A 26,855-nucleotide genomic window follows, 5' to 3' on the forward strand; every position below is an offset into this window, starting at 1 on the left:
CATAAACTGTGCATCAATAATGACCTGGGTCTCCTGGAAAAGAAATAATGAAGGAGCAGTACTGTAGGATTGTTTGGGTGTTTACAGACATGTTGAGGAAAGATGTTTCTGTGGCTGTTAAAACAGTCACATGAATACATATTTATTGACTGTGGCAAGGGAGGTTGCCACTGGGGTTCGGAGGAGAAGGAGGCGTCGGCCTAACCGCCAACTGGGAACCAGGAGTAGGAGCAGGAACGCCTCAGATTTACCTGGAGCAGTAAACTCGTGGTGGGATATGCCAATGGAGGGTGATGGAGGAGGCAGACTGACACAAGAGTTGCTCCCGCAGCTGGGTCCGCCTCCCTGCCTGTGCCTGGAGGCCTCCCACTGCTGTCTGCTGGCCACTGCCTGCTCCCTTTGCATGGACGTGATTCGTTTTCACCATCTGAGTAAGAGTCATCACTGACTGGAGCTGTGCTTCACTGGCTGTGTTGGACCCCATGTTGGGCACCACTGTGGCAAGGGACGTTGCCACTGGGGTCTCCCAACAACAGCCAGGCACCAACCACTCTCTCTGCTTCCTTTTAAACCTGGGGAGTAATCAGCTAACAGCTATCTGCTGCTGATTACGCCCCTGGTACAGGATGTGCTCTCTGAGCCACCCCCACGCCTACATTGACTTTGAGAGCTTACAAGCTTTTTACTGTTATTGTCCGTTGACCCACAACTATACTGACAAACAATAAAAGAGCAGTCAGTATTCCCTTTGGTCGTTATTTTATAGAGTAGCTGTGCCATGAGCAACCACGGCCGCCCAAGCTTGGGCTGACACTGTGCCAGTTTTTTCCACAGCAGTGTAGGTTGGACATAAACCAAACCAAAACAGAGTTGAAGCTTTCCATCTAAAAGCTCACTGTGGCTGTTTCTGGATGTACTATTCCTTCCTGCAATACTTAAAACCAATCCACTGATGCAACAGATCTAAAAATTTGGGGGGTAGTGTGGGTCACCCTCTAACCAGAAAGTAGTTGGTTTGATCCTAGTCTTCCCCTTCTGCATGCCAAAGTGTCCTTGGGCAAGATACTCAACCCCAAATTGCCCCTGATGGCTGTATCGTTCTCATAGAAAAAAAGTGCTGCACATAGATGCAATGTCTGAATGTGAAAAGCCTGAAAAGCTTGAAATACTACGAGAGAAAAATACATGAAAATTTACATGTTGATGATAAAAGATTCTTCTTTCAAAGTCACACATTAGTAATAAGGGGTAGTGACTAGAGGCTAGTTCCTGGAGCATCTGTTTCACTATGCTGACACAGTATCACACAGTATCACACAGTACCTCTCTCTGTCACCACAGTCAGCAACATGTCAGATCACCAAAATACAAAATGTGTGCAGGTGTAGCACAAAAGCATCTACAATTCACCATACACCAAAGTCCTGAATAATGCTGCTGCTAAATGGTTGTTATGGTTGAGATATACGGTGTGTAAGTACGGTCAAGTTTTTTTTTATCATAAAGCACATTTAAAAGAACCAGAACTGACCAGAGTGGTGAACAATGAAGACATAGATTAGTACAAGAATGAAATTTAACTATAACTCAATAGGCTATTTAGATTACCAATTTTAAGCATGGTGGTGTGGACACTGGGGTTGTTTGTTAATCCTGTGTGAGATAAGCTGAGGCCAGTGTGTGTAAATCTGTTTTTAAACCATAACAGGGAGGGGGCACAGTGACAATATTATCGCCTTAACCTTTGTGTGTGTGTGTGTGTGTGTGTGCTCTTGTCCAGCTATCTTTGTGAGGGCCAGTTTGAGTCTACAACCTACGGAGTGAAGACATTTTGGGAAAGTGAGGACGTTTTGACCGGTGCTCACTTTGTGACCCCCCTTTAATGGACTGTTTGTGGTTTGAGACTTGGTTTTAGGGATAGGGTTAGGCATTTAGTTTGGATGGTTAGTGTTAGAGTGGGGGGCTAGGGAATGCATTATGCCAATGAGTGTCCTAGCTAACATAGCTGTACAAACGTGTGTGTGTGTGTGTGTGTGTGTGTGTGTGTGTGTGTGTGTGTGTGTGTTGGTAAGCTGGCAAGCAGAGGTAAAAGGGGTTGAAAGAGTGGGAGAGCGAGACGAAGAGAAAGAGGGAGTGGGGCTGTTGTGCAGCATTCAGGCACTGCAGAGTTCTGCAGCAGAATACAGGGGTGGCAGGCGAGAGGGTGTGTTGAAGCTATTTTAGGGGGAGTGTTTGAAGACCAGCCCTGGGAGAAATGAACCTTGCTTATTTAGCATCACCTCAGGCGGGATTGGGGGCTGCGCTCTGAGGGACAGCGTAACAGTGAGAGTCGTAATCTTCTTTGAAGGAAAAGGTGGACAGTAAAGTCCCAAGAAGAAAGAAAGGATACTTCTCACTGGACTGTGTGAGCGTGATCCTCTTCATACTTCCATCTATTCATTTTCATATACATATCCATTTTCTAAGCGGCTTGGTAACTAAAAACTGTATATGTCTACCAGCTAGGGCTGCTCGATTATGGTAAAAATCATAATCTCGAATATTGTAATTATGATTATTTAACATAATTACTCCTTGACTTTGGAAACATCACACATTTATTGAACTTTAAAGAAAAATTTATCATTTCGGCACCAATGTCTACACTGCCTGAGTGAGCAAGGAAGAACTGCTCATCTCTGTCGCTCTTCACACAAACTGATGATCACATTTATTAAGTTATTAATCTATGGTATCTGCTCATGAATCCGGCTCGTTCCGGTCACTTTAACCCTACTGTCCTGGTTGTGCGTGTCACGTCGCAAAAGGTTTGCCTTTTTGTTCAGTGTGTTGAAACACATGTCTCATAAACTGTAGAGTGAATCAAACAAACACAAAGTAAACTTCAAGTACTGTACATGTCCTAATAATGTGTGATTAGAGTTGGTGTTTACTGTTAACATGTAAAGTGAGCGCATGTCAGCGACTTAGTTTTAATTTTGCATCGCTGTAGTGTCCTGGGATTTCATTAAGTATATAGCCTGGCTTTTAGTATAGGAAATCCAGTCACATTGCAGCCCTGCTGAAGACACACAACAGACCATGACATTCAGAAGAACAGGCTGTGTCTCGCACACAGGCAGTGTGACCTGGGCGTCATCAGGCAAGACAAAACAGGAGTCTCATTGCAAAATTAAATGTGGGATAATAATTATTTTACGTTGTTTACTTGGTTTTCATGATTGTTGGAAGCCATAATTTAAATTGTAATTGAAATTATTGGTCCAGCCCTACTACCAGCTGCAATAACTTGGGGGAAAAAGGTAGGTATTAATTTAGTTACAAACCTTACTCAATTCTGACCTTGTATCTGTTTCATCAAAAATTGTACATTGATTAAATGGCTTGAACAATAATTACACACTCTAACAAACACATCCTGTCTTCCTGCTCATCCTGTTCTCCACAAACACTCTGGAAGGAGTTTGCGGGTGATGTAAGTTTACAGGAATGAGACATAAGTGTTAATTTGTTGAGGAAAGTGAGCGAGATATAGCACATCTTACCCACAGTCTATATGCGTCTACTCGGGACCTATATGCATCACCTACCCCTTCAGTTCGTACCAGGCTGACGGCTATAATGCCAAGAGTAATCGCTGGTTAATGTTTGACTATGACAAATTATTATGGATATGGAATTATGGATTACAAGAGAGAACTATAAATAGGAGGACTTCACTGCTGGACCTTTAACTTCCTGTGACAGCCACACTTTAAAACATGGTGCTGCAACACCTTGTTAAGCATTGAAAGCCCTCACAGCTTTACCAATGAACGAAGCACAGCAATGTTATATGGTCCTCGTGATTACATAATATCTTCAGCCAGCCACAACATGTATTATCCACTGAGTTTATGGAAACTTGGATGTGTGGATCTGAGGATTGGGTGGACTCATCAACTGTAGATGAGATCACATTAAATCCCATGAAAGGAGAAATGTGTTTTTTCTCCCACTATTTCTTTCAGCTCTATTTTACTTGAAGGCTTGAACACTTGTCTTCTGATTTAAAAAAATCTGAATATTCTGCTCAGTCAAACAGAGGAGCTGGGCCTGTATTTATCAAAAGCCTAAAAGTTAAAAATCTTTTATAAAATATATATACTCTTTTAGTTAAGCCTGTAGTGTAGCACCTTTGTCTCCCCCTCCTGTCAGGGACAGTTATTACACAAACACTGCTTATGACAAGTGTCCTTATGTCTTTGCTGTCGATCATAGTAATCCTTCCATTTGGATGCAAAGCCTATTTTTTATCTGAAGAATAAGAAACTCTTTTTTGACACTTTCTGATTAGGTTCAGCATACTTGTTGCTGTAGCCCACTTCATCTGCATCACTGTGATGATCCCCTCTTCAGCTCTGGTAAACCAATCATTGTTGGTGGACGCACCATCACGACCAGAAATGTTGCCAGAGACAGATTTAAAACTCTGCTATGCAGCAAAATGCTGAAATTTGCCTTGTGTGAACTGGTTTGGTCAGGAACTGGATGACTTAAGTTTCTTCATTTGGATAAGAGTAAATCCTGAAGGATTTTTACAGACACTGTTGGATCCTGTTCTGCTGTAAGTACATGCCGGTGTAGCTCCAGAATGACTGCTATGACAAACATCCAGCTCATAACAGTAGATATGCTATAGTGTAGAACACACCACTGCTGCCATCAAAAAATAGGCATCCTTCCTGGACTGCTTCTTCCTGCCAGGTGGAAGTTTTTCTTTGTCCTGTGGAGCTGAATGTGGATGACATCAGCAAACCGTAAAGCACAGCAGGGACTCCCTGGAGCCCTGGTCCCCTGACCATGGCACCTCTTCACTGCCGTATGCCTCTCCATCCAAGGGTGAGGAAGACTCCTTTCACCTTTATTTCACCCTGCAAGCCTCATTGGTTTCGGCATCCTCACCTTCCCTGTCAGTGAGTCAGGTGATCGCTCAATGCAGGAGCTGTCAGGAAAGAGCGCTCCCATGCCACCTTCTGTCCTCCATGTGAACCTCAAAAAGCCGGACGGTTGAATGACCGACCAGCTCCCACCAGCTGCTTTCATACGTGCAAATTGCTCAGAAAAGGTGAATCTTCCACGACATATACCACCAGGATACTGTTTATGAACCAAGCTAGCTCCCACTTTTTACATTGAGCAGTTTATTCTCATATTAGTGCAGTTCTCATTGTAAACCTGTTTGGAATGGACTGTTTTCTAGGCCTTTGTTTATGCTCCGGACACTACTACAGAATTATTGATTGTCATTAGTTAATCCTCCTCAGTTCTACAATATACTGTCACTTTTCATTGTTTGCGTGCAGAACGTTGTGTGCAGAACCTTTTATAAACAGTCTATGGTGCGGATTGCAGTTAGAAAATGTTTTCATCTTACCTGGTTTATCTGCAATTGAGATTTAATTTTTTAATTAGATGAAACAGAATTTGCTTTATTACTGTAACGTATGTGGCTTATATGTAAGTTTATATGATTGACTCAAACAGTGTTATCTTTTTCATTTTCAGAGGCGACACAGCTTTTCAAAATAAAAGCTCTGTACTTCAGATCAATAGTAAGCGTTGCAGCTACAAACAGAACATTGAGTTTTAACTTTGAAGGTGAATTGCTAAAAAGGAATTGATTGTATGAATGTTGCTGCCATGCTAAAGATCAGCACCCGCGACACCCATTAATGTCTGTGTTGGTCCGATATGGTGAATAATATAACAAATTGATCTGATCTGGCAGCGATTGTGACCCGCGGTTTGACCCAGTTCCAGCCGCTGCTGTAGTTTATCCGAGGATGTAGAAGAAGACACGTTCAACTTGGTCACAGACTGCCCTGCCGCCAAGGACCGCTACAGAGCGCTGGTCATCTCGTAATTCAAATTTTATTATTTTTTGACAGTATCGCGTTTCAATCGCGAAAAACTACACTGCACTTCCTCCAGCTGTTAACAGTACACATGCCAAGTGTAAAGCCTATGTAAAGAACGTTTCACGATAGGCGCGCTCCACATACATAAAGAGAGACATTTGTGGGATTAGACTGACCTCCAGCAACACTGGCTGTTTGCGTCACCTTTAATGACATCTTGCTTTGACTTTATCTAAGTGAAAAAACACTAGAAACTCACGAATACATGAGAATGTATTTCATTTCACAACTATCTCATCAATTAAACATATTCCTTGTTCAACAGCAGCAGCAGCAGCAGCAGGGAGGACATGGTGATTAAGATGTAGAGAACATCAAGTTTGTGAAGCTTCCTTTGGGGATCATGTTTCAAAACTGGAATAAGTGCAGATCTACTGTTCTCACTGGTTAAATAGTCCTATGTTATGTAGGTATAGTCACACAGAGGCTTCTCGACTTCAAAATTTGATAATTAGTTTTTTGTTTTGCTATTTCTAAATACACATTAATTGACAATATTTTGATACATCCCTGGCCACAGTTGATCTCAACATTTTTGTAGAAGTAGCGACGCAGTCAGCTGTGTCCTGTACAACCCCACGGTGTGACTAATACAGAGCTGATCAAAGTGCTGCGGCTAATGTGGCAACAAGGCAACAGAGGAGGAGCAGTGGCAGAGAGACGGACATGAAGACAGAAGTAGAAAAAATAGGCAGCCTGAGGGCCTTTGGGAGAGAGAGGAGAGATGAGGCCGAGTCAAACGGAACAAGAGCAACGCTGATGAAACTGAGCTAATGTGCCGTGACCACGAGGAGGAGGTGGGGTCTGGGTGTGTCTGTTACCACAGCAACTGGCATCATCTCATGCCGCCTGATTAAGTGACTCTATGAATGCTTGAGCTACTGTACCAAGTGAAGCTGAGAATACATTTTTCTGTGAGAGTTCTGAGTGTGTTTACTTTTTGTGTGGGACTTTGTCCAAAGACAGGGTCAGTCACAAACTCAGTTGAGTTTACAGAGTTGTTCTTTGACCAAATGTACTCGGGACCTCTTACTTTATCAACTGATCCTTAGTCCAGTAACTGTGTATAAAGGTTTGATCCTCAGAATTAAGCTTTATACTCTGCTATGATAACTGTTGATTTTGGGCAGTTGTCTAATTTTACTACAGCATAAGTTCTGTTGCTGGTTCCAGCTTCTCAGGGGCGATGATTTGCTGCTTTTAAATCATTGTAAACCCTGATATATTTGGGTTTTTGGTCTGTTAGTTGGTCAAAATATGCAAGTCATTACCCGTGGCTCTGAAATTTTTTTGACATGTTATAACATAATCATTGTTAAGGATTTAGTTTTTGGCAATTTTCATAATTTATTGTCGATAGCTGCAAAATGACAGGACATAAGGAGAAAGAGATGCAGCAAAGGAGTTGTGATTGATAGTCAGCTACTTCAACTCTTACAGCAAAACATACATTTTTGGGGATATTGGAAAATAAATCAACAGATTCATTGATAATGACTGGATTAGTTGGTTAGAGCCTAAATCTCTATTGATTGGAAGAAATGCAGCCAGTGCAGCAGCTGAAGGATGTGTCTGTGAGGGCACCCTCTTTCTATGTTCGGTATTTAAGGCCCTAAATTGGTCCCATCTGTTTAACAGGTAACAGTTTCGATCAGTCTGCCCTATTTTCTGTTTGGCTACTGCAATCAGGCTCTTCAGTCAGACTGAGATCTCAACAGCAAATAAACACACCAGATTCTAGTATGAATTTATCTTCCCTGCCAGCACCAGCACATTTGTGCTTTTAATTGTATGCTTTGCTTTATTTCTTTCCACAACATCTTAGCTTAGCTCGGGGGTGGAGGGACACATTTGTCGGACGCATTTGGAGGATTCTTCAAATTGGGACAGTCTAGTAGCGCCGCTGTGACGCAATCAGTCTACTAATGCAGCCAATGAAGGATGTGGCCGCTAAATTGAGACACAGCTACTATTATGTTTTACATAACACGTCTAATCTGTATCTGAATAACATTTGATGTGAATAATGTTATTTTGGTATTTTTGGTATTTTTCACTGCTTTTCCAACCCAATTTTTCCGCCTTCACATTTTGCATTGGTTGTTCAGTTTTATGTGTCCATTTTCTGGTCAGTTAAAAATCGATTTAAATTGAATGATTTATTAAATATAGTATAATTAAAAATATCAAATTTTATGATTTTGTGCATAAGAAATTGTATTATTAAAGCCTAACCTTCAAAATCCCAGTTCTTTGTCAACTGTGTGTGTGTGTGTGTGTGTGTGTGTGTGTGTGTGTGTGTGTGTGTGGTTCTTCAAGAGTGCACTTCTCAAAAACAGACAGGGCCCTTAAAAGAATCTTTGTTAGCCACAAATAACAGCACTAATAATCATGATCACTAAAGTCATCCTCTTGGATACCTGTGTAACCACATATCAATCACACATATGTACCACACACACATCTGGTTCTCCACCACTGTCTTTTCCTTTTATAAGTCTGATGTTAAATCAAACAGTTTGGATAATATTGGTTGATGGTCCTTACCATTGACGGTTAGATGCACCCAGCTGCCGTTGTGGAAGGTGTCATACTGCTGTTCCAGCATCAGCACCTTACACTCGTACCAGCCCTGGTCGTCTGAACGCACATTCTCTATCCGCAGGGAGGACTTGCCGTGCAGTGTGGCACGGCCTGGCCAAACGAGACGCAGATGTGGTGTCAGCAGCAAAGGAACACAGAGGTGAGAAGGACGGATGGATTGAATTTAATGAGGGGAAGGAAGACACAGGTGAGAGGCCAACGAACAAAGAGAAGAGAGAAGAGAAACACCAGATGAATGTTAAACAGAGAACCAACCTTTGAACAGTTCAGATATAAATATGCACGGATCACAAAGCGCACTGTGGTGTCTTAGCGTGGGTGTCTCAGGGTAACATGACAGCCCATAAGACCTGTTTCTAGACAGAGGCACTGCAGCACTGTTGATGCACAACACAACATCAAAGTAGGATACAAAATGCAGCTGTAAATGCAGAGTGAAATCTGTCACTAAAGACGTCCTCATCTCTGTGCGTGGCGCTCTATTTTGGAGATGCATTGAGGCAAGGACAGGTCATTACTTCCTTTGAGGAGTGGGAAGTGGCCAACATGACAACATGACAACAGTGAACGCTCTAGGTTACACTGGAGTCACAGTCCGTCAAAACAGATAAGGCGTTGGGTGAGCAGAGTCAGGAATAGCTGCTTTTACTTTTACAGATCAAAAGCTCAAAGAGGGGGATTGATGATGTTGCTCTGGGCAATCTGGCAACTAGATCATAACAGATGGCAACTGGCAATAAGGGCTAAACAAAGTGCTTTCAGGGAGCACATGCTGGCTCAAAACATCAGCATTATCAAAGCCTGGCTGTCCCTCATTAATCCCCTCACTCCCTCCTCTCCTCTCCATTTTGAGGGTATTCCTGTGTCATTTTTGTTCACCTTCATAAATCTCCTCTTTAGCATGACAAAACAGGTAGGAGCTGCAGTGTCGGCTGCCTCAGTTCCATTCAAAGTGGTGTTTGTTCCCTAGCCTATGTAAGTTGGAAGATAACTGTATATTTGTCTGCTTAGGTTGTTATTTATACAGATGAGAGACAAATTAAAGGAAAAACCAGAAAAATGAGTGGAGAAACAGGATGACAATGGTCCTGTCTGTAGAGCACAAGGTCTCACTGAATGGTTTGATGAATGATGTGAATCATATGCTGTAGTTTTCACAGCCCAGTTGAACACGTGTGGGCGATTTTTTCTACCAGTGTTATCTAAACACTAAATGAGGGAGTATCTTTTTGGGAGAATGGCGTTGGAGTTTGGAGAACTGTATGGATCAATGCCAAGACACACTGAAGCTGACGGTGGCCCAAAGCCTTACTCAGACACTTAAATGTAGTTTTTTCTCAATTCTTTGCCCGTATTTAAAACTGATTATATTGTCCAGATTCGGACCATGAATTTCTCTTCTATTGGCTGACTGGAAGAGATTTGACAGAGACTCCATCTTTACAAAGTGTCTCTATATACTGTATACTATCTGGATCATTTACTGTCCATTGTTCATACAGAATGTGACACTAACCAATTTGTCCTATCATTTTATTTTAGGGATGGGGATCAGAAATACAAAAGCTTTATTCTTTTTCTTCTGCAATAAAAGTAATCAATATAGAACTCAACTACAGCCAGAAGAGACAACCCTGAAGGATGTTAGGGTCACAGTCAGGGTGAAGAAAACATACACTTACATTTTTCGTTTAATTTCAAGTGTCATGACAAGCATCATGGCAAAAAAAAAAGTAAAAGTAAAATAAATGTGTAATATGGTGCTTTCCAAGAGACATGGAAAAATTATTCATCTTGTCAATGAAGACAAATCAGTGTGTTGACTTTGCAGGGAAACACTCACAAGGATGAAAAAGGTCAATCTAGGCATTATTACAGTTGGAAACAATCAGTTGAAGTGGTTAAGAGGACAAATGCTCTTGGATAAAGCTAAAGATTAGTTTTAACATAATGTTTTGGCTAAAGCCAGCTGTGAGAAGCATCATCCTCACTACCATCTGACAACATACAACTCACTAAAGAGAAGCAGCTCCAGCTATTACATAAGAGAGGTTAGGCCTAGTGTACACTAGAGAATTTTCAACTCTTAACATATTGTAAAAACGTGGCCTCTTATTGGGAACGCCCCCAAGATAGTCAGTAGGGGCGAATCAAGACTAAAATTGGCCCAATTATCCTCAAGTGTGCCCCAGCCCTTAGTGTGATATTTGTGTCCAATGATTTAGTATGGGCCTCAAAGGGTGTCAAAAAGATTTAAAGGATTGACTAAAAATGTCCCTCACTCCTGCTTTACTGGATGTTTGGATTTGATGCATTCAAAGAGACAGTGTAAATCTGTCTATACCAAACAGATATTTGAAATAGCTTGGAGCTTTGCTACTTTCTACAGTGGCTTCACAAGTACTTGGACTACTTCACTTTTTACACCACTTTATGGTGCTGTAGACTTAATTTAATGCATAAAATGCCATTTTTGCCTGAAAATCTACATTTAATAATTGACGACAAGTTTTGCATACAAGTAAAAATTTTAAAAACTTAATATTTTCTAATGGCAATATATCTGCCGAAATATGTCCAATTAAAAAGTTTCTTATCCTGCACTGCACAACACATCTAATGAAAGGTTTTTGAGGAAGAATCTCGCAAAATCTTATTGAGTTATTAGGAATAGACTGATTATATTTTGTTATATGTGCATCCTAGAAACTCCTGCTGCTTTGGCTGCTATTTTTTCTCAAGCAATACTACACAGACTAAGTTAGAAAGAGTCCCTAATGACTGTCTCTACGTGTGCGTGAGATCAGTTGAAAATATAACAGTTCTCTACTGTCAAAACTTCAGATGTTTTTGTATTTAATATATGTGTTTACATCCCTAGTTTGACATAATGTTAAATGAACCATGATAAGTGCAGGAGAGCCTAAACATAAAACACATTCTTTCTATTTTGTGTAAAGTGTTCTGCACATTACCCCGTGCACAATCATCAATAATAGCTCATGATGGAAATCATTTCATCTTATCAGATATCTTGAAGGTGGGTTACACCAGCTGCATTTCTGTACAGAATGGAGATTCATCCTGCCAGCTGAACGGTTGACAACTTGTCACTTTGAGCAATTATTTAAAAAACTGATGTTTGACGGATCGGGACTAAATTAAACGCCAGATAAGCTGTTTGTTTCAGATGTACCTTCGACAATAATAACCTGCCACAGTATTTCTGGAATCCTTAAACTGAGGATCTTTTCACGCACACTTAAAATATAAATTAGGCAAATAGGCAGGATACCATTTAGAATTCTGTCTACTCTCTTATCTACATCCAGGAAACAGAAACACATACTGCGATGTCAAACACCATCATATACCACAGCATTGATAATGATGTACATATATTCACTGCCAGCTGATGACATGACCTCAATGCTGTGTGACTTCAAAGGTCACATCCTACTCAATTATAGTAGAAAATCTCTGGTGTCGTGTGAAAACACCAGCAGTGCTATGATGCACTCTGTTCTGCAATGTTTACTAATGCTGAATCTATTTTCAGGAGCTGGAGTGAAGTGTAGTATCTAGTTTGGATTTGACAAGTACAAGTTTTAATCCTACTATCACTTACTTTAAAGCCACAAGAAGAAGATTTAAGGTAAGTGGGTTGAAGCTAGGATGGTAATGGTACGTGCAATATGACACATCATTAATTGTTAAGTAGATAGCCTACACAGGGATTCCCAAATTTTATTCTGTATTCAATAATTGAAACCTTTTCAACAGCAGGCGTGATGTGTGAAATCATTGACAATACAAAAAAAATAAGTAAAATCAGCCTCATCCTTTAACCTTAGCTCCATATGTATACACAAGCAGTTCCTGTGTTCTCAAACATATCTAAAGGTCATTGAAATGTTATTTGACCAAGGACATATGAAGGAACTCCACTTAAATTTCCCACTGGGCTTCATCCTCTTGCATACTTTTCTTCTTCATCTACTGTTTTGTGATCCAGATTAAATTCCGGAACATATATCATCTAATTTTTATTTGATCTGCTAGTTAATGACCACTCAACTTTTACCACTGTTGTGCTAACCTGCCTATTAACCCAGCAGTAAAGAGATGAACACTTCTGAGAATGAAGACTTGAGCAGAAATGTCATGACATAAATAACTGTAAAGATACAGTTGGCTTCAGTGGGGCTGAAAAGCGTATCATGAAAGCCGGCCTTTTAGACCTGAAGCAGGGATGATGCCATCACTATGTAATCCAGCTCTGGCAGACCATCTTATTTAATCGTATTTCTATCGGGAAACTCGATGATGCACAGACATTTTATTGACTATTTCCAGATAAAATGGGCGAATTAAGTCAATTTTTTCAAACCAGTGACAATGTGTCACTTTGATATTATTAAACCAAGCAGAGGAATTTCCCTGTTAAAGGTTAAATTGCACATAATTCTTCAGTGGGGTTATTTCACTGCCCCATATAAGTCTCTTGGAAGGCGCCTGTGTAATCTCTCATTGTACAAAACAACTTATCCCCCCCCAGCTTAAAGTTGGTACTGTATCAGGGTGGTTGCCATGTAAAACAATGAAATGTCATTGTTACTCTTTGTAGCAATAGAAAACAATTCAAACTCAGATCGTGTTACTATTATCATTTAAAATGTATGTTGTTTAAGCTTGTATTGTCATCTCAATATTTTATACTAACTTTATATTTCATGATGATTCTACAAATGCAGAAATGTAATAGTAGTTTCACCTAAACTTGTTATATTCACTATCTTTCATTAGCATGTTAGCAAGCTAACATAAGTTCAAAAGACAAAGTGCAGCTGAGGCTGATGGGAATGTCATTTTTTGTTGGTATTTGGACATAAATCACAGTTCTATTAACCACATTAAACAGATTTTTTATTTCTTTTTATTCAACCCTGGTTAACTATGGCTGTGTCTTTCTAACGTAAGTAATTTTTAAGTAAAATAACAAAATAAACACTCTCATAACTAAACATAGTAAAATAAATATCTATTAGGTGCAGCATGTAGAAAATTAACTGTACTTAAAATGCACTGTTGTTGTATTGTCTTATCATTATTAAATATATGTATTTTCCTATTTTTTTATTCAAAAAAATAAAAACACCTCTCACGCTTATTATTGCTTTGACATCTTAATTATTTGCAAGCGGCAGCTTTAATGCCGCGGCGAGCTGGGTTTACAAGGAACTAGTTTTTTCCTTGTCCCACTAATGTGAGTGTTATTCTTAATTTTAGTGGGCATCAGACTGGTGATGCGTTTCAAAGAAGTCGGCATGTTTGATGTGCTACCAGCTCCATATCCAATAGCAGTTGGGCAATGTTGGCTTTTGTATGATCCACCTGTCTTTGTCCGTTGTCATTATAGTTGACTGTGAAACTGAAGTGTTCCCACACCGCAGAATTAAATGATGAGGGAGGGTGTTCACACTCCTGCTTGTCTGCGGTCGCTATGACCACAAGCCGACAGCACATCCGGTCCTTCGCTAAAGTTGTCCCTCTGAGTTTTGAGACCCGTATGCACACAAATACGTTCCGCACGTGGACTCGCTGCATTCATTTGCTACACGTGCGTACCGAACCAAAAGGACCATCCCAGAAATATTCAGTTGGGATACAATACATGGTACCATTACACCCCTACTGATCGACCACAAACACAAATATGTAACATCTTACAGTGATTGAATATGATGGCGTAGGCTCACAACACCTCACCATACAGATGCATATCAACAAATTTTATCAGTCAAAATTCTATTTCAGATTTCAGATTTTAAACTCTTATTACTGCCCTTTACACCTCTACCAACCAGGGCACATTTAGTCTACAATTGTATGTTTTCCAGATTCATATGAGGCCACCATGACCTTTACGTATGCCCATTGAAAGTTAATGTTGATCAAAATTTAAAAAAATTCACTAAAGCCAGACTTAGGATCAGAATGCCAAAAACATGTCTGGTAAGGCCAGTGTGACATTAAACTGTGACCATCCCAATCTAACCAGTTAATCTGAGTCTATGTGATGTATGCCACATTTTAAAGGAATCTCTTGAGGCTTTCTTAAGATTATGAAATCACCAGGTAAAAATCTATCACAGTGACCTTGATCTCTTTGACTTTTGACCTCCAAATTCTAATCAGGTCATCCTTAAGTCCAAGTGAATGTTTGTGCCAGATGTAATAAAATTCCCTATGGATGATTTTGATATATAGCGTTCACAAGAACAAGAGGTCAACATGACCTTGACCTTTAACCATTCTACCACCAAAATCTAATCAGTGAATCTTTGAATCCAAACAATGGTGCAACAAATTTGAAAAAAACTCCTGCAAGGTGTTCCTGAGAAGTTTTGTAAGGGAACAGTGACCTTGACCTTTGACCAAATTCTAAGTCCAAATTAATATTTACCAAATTTGAAGAAGTTCCCTCAAGGCGATCCTGAGATATGATGCTCGCAACAATGGGACAAAGGGACAACCCATAAATATAAAGCTTCAAGCCACTGACTGTGGCCACCGCAGAGGCTTTAAATAAATTCCATATAATCTACTGACGGGTCTACCATATTGGATGTTATACAATTCATATGTAATCAAACTTTTCTGAATGGTTGTCCAGTTCAGAGCTTGAGTGTGCACTGTTTAACTGCCCAGACCGAGCTGTGTCTGCAAAATAATATAACAAGTGAACAGAACGGTAGCCCTAAGGTAAATGCCACAGTCAGCAGGACTTTTGTTCATTGCAGTAATTATGACACACGTCCAGCTGTTCTTCCAACCTTGTTCTGTTCAATCAGTGTAGCCCCGTGTCTTGTCTCAGCTACAGTATATCAGCTTTTTCAGTTGACACATAGCAGCCTGTCACAGAGCTCTACTACTCATGACTGACATTAACTGTGATAACAGAAGAGGACGTTGCTTTTGTTGTGGGTTGACATGCCACCACTGCTGAAGTGCTCATCAAAGGTAGTGTGACTTTTATACTGTGAACTGCACAGACGTTCAAACAAATGTGTTGTATCAATAATTCCTTCTTAAGTACAAGCCCAGAACAATGCATGTTTGACTGTACTGGTTTCATGAGATGTCTCATAGGAGCGCTATTTTAAACTCAAGGCAAATATATTAGCTTTGAAGCAGATTCATGACCATCAGAAAATGTCTGCTGGGGTATGTCATTATTTTTTCAATTCCACAATTCTTCTGGACCGCCTGCAAGATCTTCCACGATGATTGAGGACATTCAACAATGTAATGTGTTCCTTAAGTTCCAGTTTCACTCTAGCTTTCTTCCTGAATGACTATTACTGCATGTATACCTCTTCCTCTCTAGACTTTTTCAGAGAAATGTTTTATATTTAGTCTGTTTTTAGTCTTTTCCTCTCACAGTGGGTTTCTCCTTCCTCCTCTTTGTAAAGATAAGACAATGCTAAGTTGTAACCCAGGGCAGATGGGTATCTTGGAAACAGTGCTTCTGTAGTTGGCTTGACTCATTAACCCTGCACATCTAAAGAGAGCACAATGCAAGTCTCTATATATCTCTGCAGCTCTGACCATGACCTGTGACTTTATTCCATGATTTAATGCATGGGCCACAGTGGGAGGTTGGTGTCAGTCTGCATGTGGCTACAGATATTTCAGTAGCTGGCTACTGCAATTTCAAACAAACAGATAAATCACTGACTCACCAAAGGATATAACAGTGATGTGTTTTTAGCACTGGGATATGAAACATGAAGAGATTGAAGAAAGCAACAAGAGTTTAAAATCAATCAATCAATCAAATTTTATCTGTATGGCCCATATTCACAAATCACAATTTATCTCATGGGTATAACATGATGCGACATCTTCTGCCTTTAATTCACCATGAGAGTAAGGAAAAACTACCCAAAAAATACTTTTCATGGGTAAAAAACATAAAGAACATCAACACAAATGATGAGGTGGTTCAATAATAAAAAAATCCTAAAAGAATACAGAGAGTCAACAGTTTGTAGTTGACTTGTAGCAACTGCAGTATTGTGTGTTATACTTTCCAAACTTAAGAACAAACCAGCAATACATATTTGGCATGAAACATTATTTACTATTTACAGTGACTTATTGCGTTGTAGATTGTAAATTGATAAAACTGCCACATTTGCCCACTGATCTATACTCTATAACAAAAGTAACTAAGTGACTATGGTATTTGCCAGGTGAAATGCTGTACCTGGTGTTTACTAGACACAACGTTAAGAGTTTTGCCTTTAGATTCAAATGTTTGTATCTTCAGACCAGAATATATATTTTATTCACACTCTCTTCACTTGGAACTCTAGCACAATGATCTGATTGATGAAATTCTGCTGATCCTGAAGCTCTGATAGTGACTGTGACGTTCTAAGTCACCTCCCTGACAAAGGTCCTGCTTCTTTTGCTGGACAGCTAAACCTCTGAAGTGGGTCTGGTGATTCCAAACTTTTTCCATTACACAATTATTGAGGCCACTGTGATCCTGGGAACACTAAAGCTTTAGAAATGGTTTAGACCCTTACCCTGATCTATGCCTTACTACAATTTTTATCAGGGAGGTCTACAGAGAGTTCCTTGGATCTCATGGCCTGTTTTTGTACTGACACTGCAGTTTAAATTGTGGGACCTTACAGGTACGAACGTTTCTGAACTATCTTCAATCAGTTTAGTTTGCCACATAGAGAATTCAATCAAGATCTAGACCCATCTCAAGCAAATTTAAAGTAAAGAGGATAAACCTGACCACAATTTGGAGTTCCACAACAAAGATTCTGAATGCTTTTATCGAAATGTTATAAAATGTTTTTGATTTCTACATTTTGTCAGTATGGCTTATTAGGATTACAGTGGGGTGGCCTGACAATGGTCTCACACTTCTCACTATGTTCTGACACAAACCTCTCTAATAAAATGGCTGGAATGGCTTCTCTTCGGAAGGGCATCTGATGTCAACTGGTAGTGATGATGATGATGCTAGTCACAGGTGACTTTAACCAAAAACATATTGTTAAAACAAATCTTCCCCTTTCCTAGTGACAAGCATGACTTGCAAAGACAGCAATTACTCGCCTGCATAACAATTTCTGTTAGAATGTGATCTTGTGGTTGCTGTCTGTTGAACACCCAACTCCACTGATTAGCATTAAATTTAACCAAGAGCACTGGTCCTAGCATCTGAATGTTTACAGCTGTAATGATGCTGAGACTGGACTTTTTCATCATGTAAGTGTGTCCAAACAAACTATGAACAGTGGCTTGACTTCAACAACGAATTAATAATTTTTCCATTTCTGTTGAAAAGCAGACATTCCCCATCTACTTTCCTTGACAGTCCCATGGTTGCTTCAGCAATGACACAAAACACAGAGGCATGTCTTCCCGCTGATTGTTTTTTGTTATTTTCTTTTACTGCAGAGAAAAATTATTGCTGTCATGAGGTATATTTTTAAGAATTATCTTGCAGGCCAGATCAAATTGTCTGCCGGAGGTTTGCCATCCCTGCCTCACATGAAGAGCTTCTGCGCAGCTTTGAATGTGAAATGTGTCATCTAAAAAATCTAGGACTTAAATGAAATGTCATTCTACCCTATATGACTTAGTCAGACTCCTCCTGACTTTGGTGACCATCTGACTTGAACTTTAGTGATACTGTGAGACTGTCATTTGTAATTTTGTATCTCAACAGTTACTAGATGCACTCCCATGACATTTGGTGCACTGGTGTATTCGTGTTTCCCTCAGGATGAATTTGACTGGTGACTAAAGTGTCTAATTTGGTGTGTGTGACTTCATGTATTAGTCAGTGAATGCTAACATGTAATGCTAACAGCAAATAATATCTGATCCCCCAGATACATTTGATAATTTGATATTATTACACAATATCGGTCTGACAAGAACATTTATGGATCTTTGTCATGGTAGTGACAATCATAAAATTGCCTTTGACAGGGACTTTGGATTTCATTCATATCCTACTGGTCTTTTTAATGTGATCAGACCATAGCTTCTAAAATGTAACAGTCAGTCCTGTCAGGGGATCAGTGCTCTAATAAATAAAGACTAAGTGTGTGGGGATGCAGAAAGATTGAACAAATATTCTGTATTTTCTAGTCGGTCAGATCATTTTTCTTCCTGCAGCAGGAGGCAGGCGGGATAAGAAGTGTAAACAACAGTTGAAAAAACCTTTCATTGTATCTGATGCAGACAGCGACAAATCAATCAGATGGCTTTCAAGCAGATATGGAGATTAGTACATGCTATTTAATTACAAAGAAAGACCATATTTTAATATTTTCAACTTGTGACACATTGTTACAAAAATGATTCAGTATATAGTGGATCCTGTTATAGAGATTATGGTTAGTGACAAACAGCTTGTATAGATTAAAAAGCTTTAGGAATCCTTCCTAAATGTTGCTGGAAAAGTTTACAAATTATCGGATTACACTGTTTACAGTGTGTCTGTGTGTGTGTGTGTTTGCTGTCGACACTTGCTCCACAAGTGATATCCTCCTCTACTCATGCTGCCACAGCTCAGTGGGTTATTTTTCCCTCCTGTTTCTGCTGTTACGTTTTGGGACTTTAACAGTGAGTACAAGGGTGGAGAGAGGCAATCTGATCACTGCAAGATTTAATTGATCCTGTATCAAAATTATGAAATCTCTGAATACTTGTTTAAGCTTTATCTTACAAAGCTTTGCCAAGCATAAGCAAGTGTCGTTGCTAGTTTCAGACCGATGCAGCAATTCACATTGTAGCAAATAAACAGCAGACATTTTGAAGAAATCTCAAGGTTTTCAGTGAAACAAAGAAACAAGTCAATATTGGATCGATTCTGCCAACCCGGCAACAGCTGCCATTTCTTATAAAATTGGTTATAAAACCGTGTAATTCTCTTCCTCAGATCCCCAGAGGCTTCTCTTGTTATTGGAATGACAACAAGAGATCTAAAGTTTAAACAGGTGTGAGAGAGACTTTGCTGGACATCAGGACACCCGGGATTTTCTTTTGAATCACTTTCAAAAAACTATTCTTTACCATAGCTCATTATTAACTTATACTTTTTTTTTTAAATAGATCAACACATGACAAAGTGTATTGTTTTAAGTAAGTTTTGTCTATTTTGCAACTATATTGTATTGCTATATGAATACAGTTTGTCACTTATTAGTTGGTTATTATAAATTATTTATTATTGCGTATTAGTTACTTATTAGTATTGGATGTTTTCATAATTTTCCATTGGCTATTAAAAGTTAAAGAGGATACTTGCAGGTCTGTCTGAAGCTGTATTTGTTTGATGGCCATATATATTCCATGGATTTAGGTAAAAAAACAAAGCAAAATCATCTTTCATGATCATTTATTTGTTATCATGTTACACTCTGTAGAGCGATGCAGTTTAACTAATTATTATTTTGGATTGATTATACAAAATGTCTAGAACTGACTCTTCCAACTCTCATTACATTATTTATGATATGAATGAATGAATGCATGATACAACCACTTTGAATCAAAAGCATAACAGAAGGAAGGTTTAGTCCTGAGGTTCAGTGATCAGAGGAAAGGAAATCATAAGCAGGCGAGGGGAAAATCCCACTCACCTCCCCAGCAAAAAGTCCACATTGAACACAATAGAAAAATAATCTGATGTGGAAGAAGCTGCTGCCTCCAAGGGGAAATGTCATCACATTAGAGCTGTCTACACTGGTTAGTAAACATATTTATTACGATCACATTACTTTACGATGCGTTTTGTAATTTTTTTGATTGAGAGACCCCTAGCGGCAGAAAATTACATATCTCCTCTTCTCTCATTGAGAATTACAGGATCCACGAAGATTCAAATATTGTTGATTTCAAAAGGACAGAATTTTTCCACTGATTTACTGAACAAAAGTCCATTGTCAGTGTGTAGTGCATTAACCCTTCACGTTCCACATCACATTTGTATACATTTTATACTGAATCCTGAAATCATGCTTGTGGGTACAAAATGCCATCTCAGATTTTAGTCAAACAAATGATACTAAAATTTGGTGCCGTTTTTGCACATCATTCTGAAGCTAGAACACCAAAGTGAAGTGGCAGTAAGTAAAGCACATTTCTTCAGTAAAGTGAGATCTTGAAGAGCAACAAATATAAATTGAAATGTGTTTTGTTTCACTTCTAATTTTGCTCCAATGGGGTTTGCAGCATCACTGTTGGGTGTGGTTACACATGCAACACCTCTAACAAGAGAGAGCTGCTTTTCAGCCAAACATTAAGTTGCTTTTCAGAATGTGACAGTGGTAAGTATCTTACCAGCATACTCTGGGTCCACGTGAGGAGGGTAGAAGCGAAAATTGATGAAGAAGGGGATGGGCATTCCATACTTGAACCACTCCACCACATAGGGCTGGCCGTTCAGGGGGTGGGACACGTCGCATCCCAGGATGACGTTCTCTCCTGCACGTGCCGTCACAAACTGGGGCTCCTCTCGCACTCCGTGGGCACCTGGTAAAACAGTATGCACAGGTCAGCCCAGTCAACACTCACAGTCCACTTTAAGCCTTGAAACTTGAGCAACAAGGATATATATTTAATGTTGAATAAATCTCGTAGTCACATTAAAGCCAGTACAATATTCCTATGTATAATATTCCTGTAGCCACAATACAAACAGTAGGAAAGAACAGTTGTGTATAGGCATGAAGATGATTTTACATACTCAGATCAAGTGTGTGAAAACAAAGTGACTCTTTTTGTGTTATTGTTAGAGGGTTTGATAATTACTAATCTTATTTCTTTGTGGTGATCACAATACCTACACTTGTTTTCTAATATTGGCCAGTCCATACAGTTTAAAAGAAGAGCTTTGCTTGAAGTAATAGATGTGAAATTATACTTATTGAATTGTGGTGGACAGTTAGATCTTCAAACTGATGCCACGTTCATGTGTGTTCATATGAATCTACTGCCAGCAGTGAGCTATACAGTGGAAACCGGATATAGTGATCTTGGAAATAGTGATCGACCATTTATATGGATGAAAAATGCTGTTACCTTTCCCTCAAGTTCTGGGATTATCATACTGAAGCTATGCAATTGGTTATAGTACTCAACCTTACTTAGTGATCAATTGATCAATTTGGCCCAGGACAAATGTGATCACTGTAAGCAGTTTCCACTGTATTAGCTTGGTTTAAGGACTGGGAAGGGGACTAAAGATAGTTGGCTGTTTAACGTGGGCGGTATGTGCTAGACTGTTTTTTGGCTCTGAGCAGTTACCAAACAAGTACAGACACCAGCTCCCCACTGTGACGACCATGCCTGTCGGTAACACTCCTGCACTCACTCCTTTTCTTTTTAGTTTATACTTTGTACGTCATGGGCTGTTATTTAATTAACAATGCTATGACGTTTTGGATTAGGCATACTAAACATTCACATTGCAAATACATAAGATAACAGATACATTATGGCTGTTAATACTGTTGGCAGTAGGGCTACATTATTAGTCGCACATATTCTTAGCTCATGTCTGTACAGTACTTTAGTCTGACCTAAAGTTATCGTTGCTAAGAAAAAGATGTACCCCTGGAACAGATCTGGTAAATACAGAAAGCATCATTGGGGTAATCGGGTTTCTGGTTTAGAAGGATGATTTCATTAGTTTGTATTATATTATAATACAATATAATATAATACCTTTGTGCTCTGTTGAGTTCTACTCAGAGTTTAGTTCTGTTTCGTGGAACAGACATAAGAAAACACACAGTAGTGCAGATGCCTCAGGAGTCTCCTCACACACCGCTACATAACACAGAACTGTTGAATTCGTGCAAATTCATTTTTAAGACCCCAAGCGTTAATAAGTGAGCTTTAGAGGTAATGCTATGTGGATTTTTTAATTTTGGGGGGAAATTTAAGCTAGCTTTTTCCCTCTATTTACAGTCTTTATGCTAAACTAGGCTAATCGGCAGCTGGGTGTAGTTTGCAATCAGAAAGTTAGTGGTATCCATCATCAAACTTTTCAAAGTAAACTATTTCTACAACCATCTGTTCATCTCCATAGAAATGAGCCTTCTTTAGAAATCAACAGAAAAGTTATCAAGAAAATGACTGTGTGGGATAACACAAATGTGCTAAGCCACAAATTCCATCAATCATGACAGCAAAGACTACTGGTGTCAAATCAAATACAGAGCCAAGGCCAATGAGTTCGGCCTTGGTGAACGGCACTTTCAGACACATCCATGGGATCTATCTCGACAGACACATTTCATCGTGTTGGTCTGACAGAATGTGGGCAGACAAAAACATGAGAGGTAATGTTATGTTTAACCTTTCCCCAAAATAATTCACTCCTTGGCGCAATCCCACTGAAACTGTGCATCTGCAGGCTAGCTGCTGGACAGCCACATCGATCCCAGGCTAATTACTATGTAGTTTGGCTTTATGAGCGGAAACCTGGTGTGGTAGCATTTTACCAGTCGATACGGCTAATCAGATGTACTCACTGCTCATCCCTCTTTGACCTGTAAGGAAGCCAGGCAGGCAGATAGGTTCTTCTGCACACAGATGACAGCCTACTGCCTGCCGGGTCCCTCATTGGTGAAAGCAAACAGTGTACCATGATGTCAAGTTGTGTGCACCAGTAACCAATGAGACTTCATCCATTTCATCAGCAAACAACTAAGACAAGGGACAAATCACAAGTTTCGGGGGTTATATTCTGTAGCACAGCAAAAATGTGAGTCTGGAAACTATTAACAATATATTTAGAGGCCGACCAAAAGGACTAAAATCATTTATTAGTCCGGAGGTCAGGAAAATGAACGAAAAAATTCACTACAACTCTTCCCTAGTAATGGTGCTATCAAACCACTCTGGTGAGGCAGAAGAAAATATTTAGAGACCAGGCTATGGAAAATGATCAGCGGTAGTCTGAAGCTTTATTTATACAAATACCATACCTATAGTGGCTGTGGGTGCAAAGCTTGAGCTGTACTGCATTGATACTTAATTAATATTTGGGAGTTTAAAAAACTAGATAACTATATTATGCCTATTTGCAAAGGTTTGGGCATCAGAACAAAACTGAAGTTTTGTTAAAACATGATTAAGATTTGCAGTGACCCCCCTCTGCCTAAAAACAGCACCAGTTCTCCTCAGTACACATGCACACGTTTGTCTTAACAGGTAGCTTCATCCAAGCATCTCAGTAGTCATAGTTGTTCTGTGGATTTAGTTTCAGCCTCTTCTGTCCCCATGGCAGCTTCAGCGACACCACATGAGGACCACAAGATTGGTCAACCTGGGCTGCTTATGTTTTCTGCCCCAACTGTAGAATAATGCTGGTGGAGATTGCTGTAAACAAAACCTGAACAAAACTCAAAAAGAGATCTGTTATCTTCTCCTTCTCTTGCCTACACTGTAACAAATTGCTGTAGTTTCTACAGTAAACTTTTACAGTAACTTCTTGTTCTGTCGTTTTACGATGTTTACCTGTATATCGCAATGCATCATGGGACAAATATAATTACAGTAGCTAACAGCATTTTTCCACAGTAACACATTGTAAAATTACAGGCAAGTTGTATTCTGACTGTAGATGGTGCATGTTACAGTTAAATACTGTTGATATCGATTGCGTTGCACGAGGCGGTTTGAAAGAGGACCTTGACATGAGAGCACGGGAGCAGAGGAGCAACAGCCGTGTCCAGCCACTACATAATACGTAAGTTGAATGTTAATTCCCTACAAAATTAATATGGGCTTCAACTTTGTTGGGATGTCATTGTAATAACATTGTTGAGATCTTAATTAAACCAATGCTATTGTTTGCAGTTACTAAAGTGACAACTTACTAAAGTGAATGACTTAAAGTGAATCAATGGCATTTGAAATTGAAAAGCTAGTATGCAACCCTACCAGGATGCTTTGTTATGAGAGGAGCAGTTAAGCTCAGTAACATCGCGCTAAAACTAGCATGCTAACGCTAGCGCGCTAAAGCTAGCATGCTAGCGCGCTAGCTGGGTGAAATGGGATTGGGCCTAAATTGAAACTGCAGTTTCCCATTATAGTAGCTAAATCGTGTTTTGAACATAGAGACATTTGGCATTCATCTTGTCTACTTTATTGTGGGGAGGCAGTTGGCTGTGGAACTTGCTGATTTGGGTATTCACAGTCTAACAGAGGTAGTCCAGGGCTCTAACTACATGTGTGTTAAGCAAGAAGCTCTCCTTGATTATTGTCCATTAATGTGTACAAGCTGAATGGCACATCAGTGATTATATTTCACCACTCCCTCCCAGATATATACTGACATGTCAGTACTGGGGGAGGACATCAGACAAGCTGTGTTGGTGGTATTACCCAGCCTACCAGAGGACAAACTACAGTCCCAAGCATTGGAGTGGAATCCAGATCTGACCTGCCAACATCACACCTATCCAGTGTCGGAGGCTTCTCAGCGCTTGGCAAACCGAAGGTATGTCTTAGATTAATGTTTATAAAGCACTTAAAACAGAAAAGCTCATTTCATAAAATTAAAAGCTGTATATTGTGATCCACTATGCATGTTAATTTGCTAATTTATGTAGGCTAATGAATGCACAACAAATTATTTTACTGAAGGTTTTGGTTTTCATTTTTTGTAGTAGGAATGACCTGCTGTACACTGCAATACCGTTTTTTTGTTTTGTTCTAGCAGGTATAACTTCAGGAAATCAGGAAATCTCCAACCAGAGGACCTGCTGCCTGAGGTTATGTTGATGCAACTATATCACTGCTGGTCAGCTCATGCAATCTTGTGAAGTTTTGCTTTTCATATTAAATGGGCAAATGATTATCTTGTCTTGAACAACCTGATGGATTCGGCTCCCTCTTTTAAAGGATCTGCCGCGCCGATTTTTCATGAAGTTTCTTTTCGTGTGATTTTGTGATTTCAGATGTTTCGTTGGAATCAATCCAACCAAAGGCACCAAGACGGCAAAGCTGGTCTGCCAAAGAGGTGGGAAGGTGCGTGAAAACAAGAACAACTCTGTCAGTCCTCACGTCTCTTCTCTCCTCAAGAGATTAATGGACTTTGAATGGCTTTGAGTGTAAGTCAAACATAAAGAATGAGGACTGTTCTCCTCCTCACTATGTGACTGGACATTGTTCTTCTCTTAACATTTTATTAGTATTTACATCTTTTGCTGATATATTAAGATTTCCAAACACACTGAAAAAAGGTCATCTTTTTTAGCTAGTTAGCTAAAAGTTAAATTATACCAAAAATTATGTGACCTTCTTCTTAATACATTTCTACCTCAGGTCCTGGTTTCAGATTGGGCCTTTAAGCCGAGTATGTTGTCAGTTTTAATAATGTTTGACTATGTTGAAACTCTGGTCAATGTGAATTCCACTGGGTGGCCGGTGTCCAAAGATGTATAATTTACGTTTAAGAGCTTTTCTGAAAAAAAGGACACCATGTTCTTAAAACGTTGTGAAACTGTATTGAGTGTCAATAAAAGTTTTATTTTGTTGCAGCTCTGGCTCCGTTTTTATTTAACAGGTGAAAAGACTTTAGTGCAATGTAGATGAATTTTGGATAAACAGTATGCCTGGTCTCATTCAAAATACCTCACAGTATGCATAATTTGCAAAACTGCTAATGTAAAAAAATAAAAAATAACTAAAACAATTATACAACATCATATTGTATTGTGAAGTATTAACAGCTATTTATTGGCAACTTTAGTTGCCAGGTAACTTCTGTAATCTGAATAGAATACAAGGTAATGTTGTAAACTAGATTACAGGTAATTGTGGTTTTCTGTAAAAAAAACAAACAAGAAATTGCTGTAATTTATATACAACAAAAAACTGTAAAACGTATCCTGTAATATACTGTAATTCTTTTTACAGTAATTTTACAGTACTTTATTGGCAACTTTTTTGCCAGGTATTTACTGTTAATTCTACAGTCAATTCTTTACAGTGTAGTGACACACATCGTCACTGCAAAACTGCATGGAGCAGACTGTTTGCTCGATTGGTCCCAAGCTGCCTGATTCATTTGCATTGCTGCAGGAGTCAAGAACTCTTCCTCGACATGTTAATTAATAAACATAAGGATTTTAAAGTACTAGAAGGGCACTCTGAGAGTGCATACCTCCGCCAAGGCTAGTGCCCTATCTCGCTATGTCAAAGCAGTGTTTCCCAATAATTATCTAGACTCTG

General features: G+C 39.4%; 1 protein-coding gene across 1 annotated transcript in view; it reads right to left on the minus strand.

Moving 5' to 3' along the window:
- Nucleotides 1–26,855, minus strand: part of LOC118122572 (protein turtle homolog B) — a 128,748-nt gene that overhangs the window by 69,763 nt on the left and 32,130 nt on the right. The window contains exons 2-3 of the mRNA XM_035179363.2: nt 20,949–21,140; nt 8,508–8,654 (exon numbers count right to left, since the gene is read on the minus strand). Coding sequence (XP_035035254.2) covers nt 8,508–8,654; nt 20,949–21,140 — 339 coding nt within the window. The remainder of the gene's footprint in view (nt 1–8,507; nt 8,655–20,948; nt 21,141–26,855) is intronic.

Source organism: Hippoglossus stenolepis, chromosome 15 (assembly GCF_022539355.2).
Source record: "Hippoglossus stenolepis isolate QCI-W04-F060 chromosome 15, HSTE1.2, whole genome shotgun sequence".
NCBI classification, from domain to species: Eukaryota; Metazoa; Chordata; class Actinopteri; order Pleuronectiformes; family Pleuronectidae; genus Hippoglossus; species Hippoglossus stenolepis.